Source organism: Magnolia sinica, chromosome 2 (genome assembly GCF_029962835.1).
Source record: "Magnolia sinica isolate HGM2019 chromosome 2, MsV1, whole genome shotgun sequence".
In the NCBI taxonomy this organism is placed as follows: Eukaryota; Viridiplantae; Streptophyta; class Magnoliopsida; order Magnoliales; family Magnoliaceae; genus Magnolia; species Magnolia sinica.
The window spans coordinates 18,651,492-18,659,852 of record NC_080574.1 but is presented as its reverse complement, the minus strand read 5'-3'; the positions used below and the strand labels follow the sequence as shown (position 1 = coordinate 18,659,852).

Sequence of the window (8,361 nt, the reverse complement as noted above, 5' to 3'; positions counted from 1 at the left end):
TATTATATTCGGCAGCTTGGATTCAGAATCTCCTGTAATTTAAATTATGTAATATGTTTAAAGGAGTTTGAATTTAATTACTAAATCAACTTTAATATTCATCCTAAGTTGTGTATGTGATGTTTGACATAACAATTGTAATAAGTCTATTGAAATATATACTTTGATTAAAAAAAATGATAAAATTCTAACCTTTAAATGGGTTACAAGTATAAGATTAGAACCAAATGACTAACCAACATTTTTTAACTGTTACACCCAGATCCAAAGCTCAACTGGCAGATTGAGTGGAGATACATCGTTTCAACACTTGAGGTCTTGGCATCAATCCCTAGCGGGGGTGGCTAACATGGAGTGTGTATGACATGGGTGTGTACTAACAAGCTAAACCCACCCCCCCTCCCCCCCAAATAATTTTTTAAAAAAAAAACATTTTTTTAACCGTTCATTTATATGATCAATGTTTAGATTGCTCATATCATTCTATTGGTGTAACTTTAGTGATGTAGTTGATAATCTGATTGTTGTGGAATATCATCAGTGGGTCACATGTAGAATAAATCAATAGCCTAGTGACACATGTTACACATTCAACTCTCCTACATTTAAGAATGAGAACAGGAAACAAAAAAAAAAGGATCGGCAATCCCAGCAAAAGGGATAAATTGCAAAACTCACAAAAAGTGAGGATTTGAAATCTTTTGGATTTAAAATACCCTCTAATCCATCCCATTAAATGACCGATGGATTTGGAATGTCCTCGGACCCCCCAAATCCACAGTACCAAATGACCTCTAATAAAATGGGTCCCACCATAGTTTAGTGTTGAATGCACGAGAATGTGTGAGACTTATCACTTGTAAATTGACACTGGGAAGAGTGTGAAAAAAGTGAAGAAAAAAAATCATCATCTCCCTCAAGTAGTAAAAACATTGAATTTATAAGGTAGTTTCTTAAATTCATAAAAAATAATAAGGGAGAAAACTTGAATATTTTTATTGAATAATGTCTAATGTATATTAATTCTCAATTACACTAATAATAAATAAAAAAATAAACACTAATTCATTACTACTAAAAATAGCAAAATTGAATCATAATAAAAGTATAGATAAACTTTATTGGAAGAGTTATAGCATAATTACAAGTAATTTTTTAAAAAGATGAAAAATCTAAAACTCTAAAAATAAGTAAATAAGATAAAAGTTGAAATTATTAAAAATAGTAATTTTTTTATTTTATAAAATTCCAATTTTGAATTGTAAGCATGAGTTATCTTGTGAAATGGAAGGGCACGACCTACTTCATGGGTCAGTTGACCTTGAATGACTCGTTATGGTAAAGATTGATAGGTCATGTGTCCTATAATGATACCCCAATCAAAAGTTATGATCGATTTACAGTTTACACTTCAAACAGTAATTTCTTCATATTCGGATTGAATTTCTTTTATGGACGTACCTGGGGTCCAATTACGTCATGCTTTATGTAAGATTGGGCTCAGGTTTGGTGAAGTAGTTTTGCTTCCATTTGGCTTTCTTTTAGCCCAACCATGCTAGAAATGTATCTGTGCCACATCCTACATCAGTCTCCTCCACTTAGAAAGAACTTGTCCTTGAGTTATCTAACGAACTTGGCTCATGATATTCATATAAGTCTACTATATGGAAAGTCTGTGAGATCTTCATGCCCTTTGAAAAATCAACAACATGAGCGTTATCATTGATTTTCCTATGGATCCGAACATGACTGATTTTCTTATTCCTTAACTTGTTTTATGTCCCAGTCAAAAGCCTCTCATTGTGCAAGTGAATCGACATGTCATCATTCGCTTCAAAAACATTCTCGCATTGATGTTTATTAGCCCCTTGTACTTAACGTTAACCTCCTGTAATTTCTCTTGGACATCAGTATGCACTATCACGATTCGATCCATCATATTTTCTTCGACAAGACTCATAACTAGTAACTTAGGCAAATGGAACAAGTCAGTGTATGTTTGGAAATATGACCATACACAACCTTAAATGAGAATTGTCGATGGATTGATTTTGCATGTTGTTGAAGGTGAACTCTGCCTCAACAAGAACAATATCCCGTAAGGAAGATAATTTGTTAGGAAGTTTATCGGGCATAATCTCCTTTGACTCCTCCAATACTAGTTTCAACTTCTCTGGGATGTTCATATGTTCTACTTCTATTTCTTTTTCGATTAATATATTAATATCCCCCATCTCTTCAATTTTTTGACGAAATCCTTTACAGTTACGAGAGACCGCCCATCTACTTTAGAAGTCTTGGGTTGGTTTTCTATTCTCATAGGGGTGAGAATAACCTTTTTACCATCTTTAATAAAAATAAAAATATTATCTCGATCTCTATGCGTAGCATTAATGTGACACTGTCATGGTCAACCAAGTAGCATGTGACAAGTCTCCATATTAACAACATTACACATTACTTTATCCTTATAATATTTACTAATAGAAATGAAATACAGCATTGTTCAATTACATTTGTTTTGCTAACCTCCTTGATCCATTCAACTGTGTATGGAGAATGACGCTTTTTGTCTTTAGTTGCAGTTTTTTTTTTACTAGTCTTGGACATGAGATTTTCGCTACTTCTACCATTTATAATCATGTCATAGACTATTGGTTCACAGTGCACTTTGTTCGAAAGATGTTGTCTCGCTATGGATCTATCTTATCCTTTGGCGTGTACAACAACTTCCCCATGATTAAAGTGGTGGCTCGTGATTCACCATTCTCAGGTTGTAGCCTGCAATTCGTCACTGATGTCGTGCCATGAACATGATGACCACGAGCTCCATCGCCGATCTAATGATGCACATAACGATAAACACGGGTCCATTTGAAGGCTTCCGTCATGCAGTGGATTTCCGGCTGCGATCCTTACATGAGTAACAGATTTTTCCGTTATGCTGCCCCAAACACCACCGTAAACACTACCGCTATCAGAAGATAATTCCCTAGAGTACCGTCCATGGGATTGTTGCCAACACCTTCTTTAGATACCATCAAACTGAGAAAAAACCTCGCTCTGATACTAACCAACGTAAAGAAGAGCGTGAAAAAAGTAAATAGAAATATCACAATCTTCATCAAGTAGTAAAGGCCTTGAATTCATAAGATTGTTTCTTAAATTCATAAGATATAATGAAAGAGAAAACTCAAATATTTTTATTACATAATGTCTAATGTGTATTAACTCTTGATTACACCACTAATAAAAATATATATACTAATTCATAATTACTAAAAATAATAAAATTTTAATCCTAATAAAAGTTTCTTAAAATAGTAAAACTCATCTAAATCTCAATTTGTCAAAATTTAAAAGTCAGATAAACCTTACTGAAGGAGTCCCAACATGATTACATGTAATTTCTAAAAAAGATGGAAATGTGAAATTCTAAAAATACGAAAATATGATAAAAGTTGAAATTATTAAAAATATATTTTTTAAAAAATCTTGTTTTTAAGTTGTAAGAGCACGTTTTCTCATAAAATGGACAAACACGGGCCACTGTGAAACAATTGACCCTGGATGGCTCATTATGGTAAAGATTGATATATCGTGCATCCTGTAATAATTCCAAAATCAAAAGTTATAGTTGATTTATAGTTTACACTTCAAACAATAATTTTTCCATATTCGAATTGAATTTATTCCATTCGGGCATGCTTGGGGACCAATCATGCCATTCCCTACATAAGTTTGGGTCCATGTATTATGGACTACTTTTGCTTTCATTTGACCTTCTTTTGGTCCAACTATGCTAGGTATGTATCTATGCAACATAAAAAATTAGAGGTTAAGATTGTTTAACATATTTAATTTTTAAAGTTTTACTTGATAACAATGGCTTTCAACACTTGGGGGTTGTTTGGCAGCATGGATTCGATGGTCATCGATGGTGATCACAAAAAGTTTTTGCATTTGGCAACTTATACGATGGTGGCAAATTTAGTTGTTTTGAAAATCATGAGTAAAGGTGTGAATTTAATACCGATTACCATGGATTCCACGTAGTGATGTCAGTTAGTTTTTGCACCATGATTTCGTTCAAGAATTAGTGGGTTCCATTGTGATGTTTAAGTGAAATTCACCCCAATGACTAGTCGGTTCATGAATATGAGGTAAAATACTTGGGAGAGGAACACCCACACTATTTTTTAGGGCCCACCGTGATGGTCATATGAAATCATCTCTAACCATTAGATGTTAAGTTCAAATTTATGCCTCGGTACAAAAATTCAGGCCCATTTGTGATTCGAGTGGGGCCTGACAAAGGGAAACAATTTAGAGAGTGAGTGTTGCCTCATAGATTATATCTAATCATGTGGTCTACTTAAAAGACGAACGAGGTTGATTTTTGGATCTTGTAGCTAAAATGATTTAATTGGGCTACTGACATATTCTTGGCACAAATAGACCAAAAGAAGCCCAAACAAAAGTAGACGTAGTTCATCAAATCTGAAACCAATCCTATGTGGGGAGTGATGTAACAAGCCTCAGGCGTGTCCGGATTGAAGAAATTCATTTCGGATCAATAGAAATTGTCATTCAAAGTTCAAATCATAAATCGGTCATAACTTTTGATCCAGATATCGTTATTGGATGCATGACCTATGGATTTTTATTGTAATAGGTCCTTTAGAGTCATTTGACCCATTCATGCGAGTCATGTCACTTTGTTTTGCAAGAAAATGCTTCCTTCTAATTCAAAATCACAATTGTAGAAAAAACTTACTATTTTTATTAAGTTTTAAGTTGGACTTATCTCCTTCATTTTAGAGTTTTAGTATATGATCTCTTTTTAGGATTTGTTTTTTATTATGCCAGGAATCATCTAACAAAATTAAATTAAAACTTTCAAATTTTAATAAATTTTACTATTTTCAAGTAAGTTTTGGTTTAGTCAAATTAGAACTTTTAATTAGGATTTGCATTTTATTATTTAAAACATTATAATTTTATTTTAAAGACATCAATAAATTTATTTCGAATTTTCCTTTATTTCTCGTGGATTCAAGAATCATTATACTTGTGGATTCAAGGCCTGCACACTTAGACAATGATCTTGCTCATTATCTCTTCACGCTCTTCCCCTGCATCATAAAATGGGGCAACACTCATGGAGGTTGGGATGAATTTCACATAAACATCCCAATACGCCATGTGTGAGAATTTTTTTTAGCTATGCATGTATTGAAATCTGTAATCTTTTGCATCAACATAGCTGAAAAATCAACTTCGAGAATTAGTGGGTCACACCTTGATTTATAAGTGAATCCACCCTGATCACCAAGTGCGTCATGTCATTTTAGCTGTAGGACTTAAAAGTATATACAATCCAGGATTCAGGTGGGCCGTACAAAGAGAAATAGTTGAGAGAGGGACGCCTGCCCTTGATTTTTTGAGGAAACACTATCTTGATTACATGTAATCCCTTCCAACCGTTAGATACCAAGCTAAAATTTAAGCTTTCACGCAAATTCAAGTCCATTTGTGATTCAAATGGGCTACCGGAGTGAAACAGTTTGGAAGGTCAGTGTTGCTTCTAGGCATGGTCCACGTGAATCATCAACTACGCTGATTTTTGGGCCAAAGGGTTAAATGTGGTCACATGCCTAGTGATTTGAGTGGTGAGCCATGTCTGAAAATCTGTAGATTTTTTTTTAAACACTCACTCCCTCTCCACACACACGACTGCCCACGCACCCACCCAGCCACTCGCACACTCACACTACAAGGGGTGCTCGAAGTCATGACCTCGTGTTGAAACCCCGGAGAGTCTACCACTCGGGCACTACAATAGGCATGAAATTATGTAGAACTCACATGTTGTTGCTTAGCAAATTCAGTGATTTTACTTGCATTTGGCAATTTTATTTTTTTATTTAAAAAAAATCCCAATTCATGCCAATCCATGCTGCCCAAACGGCTTTAAACCATTAGAATTGCTCACAAGTGTCTTGAAACCATCCCATCTTTTTTTATAAATGGTCGCTCACTCGATGATTAGACTAGGCCATTCATCATTTACCTAGGTATCCCTTGGGCCAAGCCCATTGGCCCATTGTCGCCCCTAAGTGCAACAGTGAGAGAAGAGGAGATCATCCAAGGCCCTCACCAAGAGGGCCAAACCATTAGATGCCCTGGCCCAAAAGTCAGGTTGCTCCACTCATCTGATGGGCAATGCACATATCCATAAGAAAGAATGAGCAATGATGCTTGCTCAACCTACACATGCGACCTACAAGCAGATTGGCCTGGCAAGGGCATATAATATCATTGATGACAACAATGGAAGAACAATAACACGGTGCTACACATCAATGAAGTTGGGTCCTTACTCATGCTTCAGTGGTAGATTCACAAGAGTTTCAACTTGAGGTTGTCAGTTCCAATACCCATTATGGTGAAATCCCACTGTGGTGTGTGTCCGCCAACTAAAACTTCCACTCATGATTCTGACTGAGGAGATGATGATTGGACTATTATGATCAGGAAAACTTCACTCCCTTCATATGCATACCATTTAGGCCATCCAAAATCGTTAAACAACATCCCCAATGTTGGCTATTTTGTCTGATATCCGATGTATACGTTAGCTATTTTGTCTAATATCCGATGTATGTATTTTCGTTGTTGGCAGATAAGATGATCCCCTTCTAACATACGTCCCAGTTCCACTAGCCATAACCCTCATGCAAAGTCATCACCTTCAGCATTCCTTCCAAAATCTCATATATTTTCCTCTTACATGGATGAGAAATGTCCCCTTGATAGAATCTATGCACTCTGCCTTTCATGGTAATCCAGCTACACCCAGGTGTTTTAACTAAACCCAATTCTCTCATCCTTGACCTGATCTTTAAAACACCATCCCATCTACCAACGGCATCATAGATGCTACACAATGCAATGTAGTTGCTAGAATTTCCAGCCTCCAATTCGAAGAGACGGAAAGCGGTGATCTCTCCCAGCTCCACATTCTTGTGCATCTGACAAGCACCAAGCAGCGCTCCCCAAACACTAGCCGTCGGCTCTAGCGGCATTCTACTTATCAGTTCATGTGCCTCCTTCAGATGGCCCAAACGGCCTAAGAGGTCAACCATACAAGCATAGTGCTCAACATTGGGTTCGACTCCATGATCCAAATGCATCGAGTCGAAAATCTTCTGACCTTGATCGATAAGACCCATATGGCTACAACTAGCCAAAACAGCAGTGATCGTGACAGAATTAGGCTTAAAGCCATAGACTATCATTTTCTCAAAAAGAATCAAAGACTCCTCCCCCTTCCCATGAACTCCATAGCAAGATATCAATGTGGTCCAAGTTACCAGATTCCAGTCAGGCATGTTTGTGAAAACTCTACTTAAATCGCTCAAACAACCACATTTTGCATACATATCAATCAAAGAATTTCCAATTGCGATGTCACAATTAAATAAAGGGTTCTTGATTACCTGTCCATGGATTTCTTTCCCTTTCATCAAGTCTCCTTCCCTCGCACATGCATTCAGAATGCTCGGGATGGTTCTCGAATCCATATTCATGCCATCCTGCTGCATGTGTCTAAAAGCTACCAACGCTTCGGCTGAAAACCCAGCCCTCCCAAACCCAGAAATCATAGAATTCCAAACAACAAAGTCTCTCCTTGACATTTTCACAAACAATTGATACGCATCAATTAACTGACCACATTTTGCATAAAAATCCAAAATCGAACTACTGATGATAATATGGTCTTCCAACCCAAGTCGAATTACCCAATTGTGAAGCATTTTTCCAAGGCGAAGATACCCAATCCCTGCACAGGCCTTGAACAGGGACGGGAATGTGAAGTGATCCGGCCGAAGACCTGCATCCAGAAACCCACGAAAGAAGCTTAGAGCTTCATTACAGAGAGAGTTCTGAACGTAGCAAGATATCAGTATGTTCCAAGAATGCATGTTTCTTTCAGGCATTTCATCGAAAACTCGTCGAGCGTCTTCGAGACAATTGCATTTAGAGTATACAAGCACCAGGTCTGTTTGAAGGGTTAATTGGGGAAGGAATCCATGGACTTGAATTTGGGCGTGGATTTGCTTTCCAGGTCGAATTGCAGAAAAAGGAATGCAGTTTCTTAGAAGAGATGACATGTAAACTACATTTCGCTCAAGCATGTTACGTATAGAGAAATACTTTCCTTACACAACCCAATCGATCGATCTCAACTGTCCATTAAGTATAAATACATTTGATAGCCGACCATGCAAAAATCGCAATAGCCGTACCATCGTATCCATCCTCGCTTTGGCCTTATTTTCAGTAGCCATCCTTTTT

At 36.8% G+C, this 8,361-nt stretch overlaps 1 protein-coding gene across 1 annotated transcript; it reads right to left on the bottom strand.

Moving 5' to 3' along the window:
* Positions 1–6,294: 6,294 nt before the first annotated feature.
* LOC131236508 (putative pentatricopeptide repeat-containing protein At3g13770, mitochondrial) lies at positions 6,295–8,361 on the bottom strand. Its single transcript, XM_058233748.1, has one exon. The coding sequence runs from the start codon at positions 8,199–8,201 to the stop codon at positions 6,723–6,725; it is 1,479 nt and encodes a 492-aa protein (XP_058089731.1). The 5' UTR covers positions 8,202–8,361; the 3' UTR covers positions 6,295–6,722.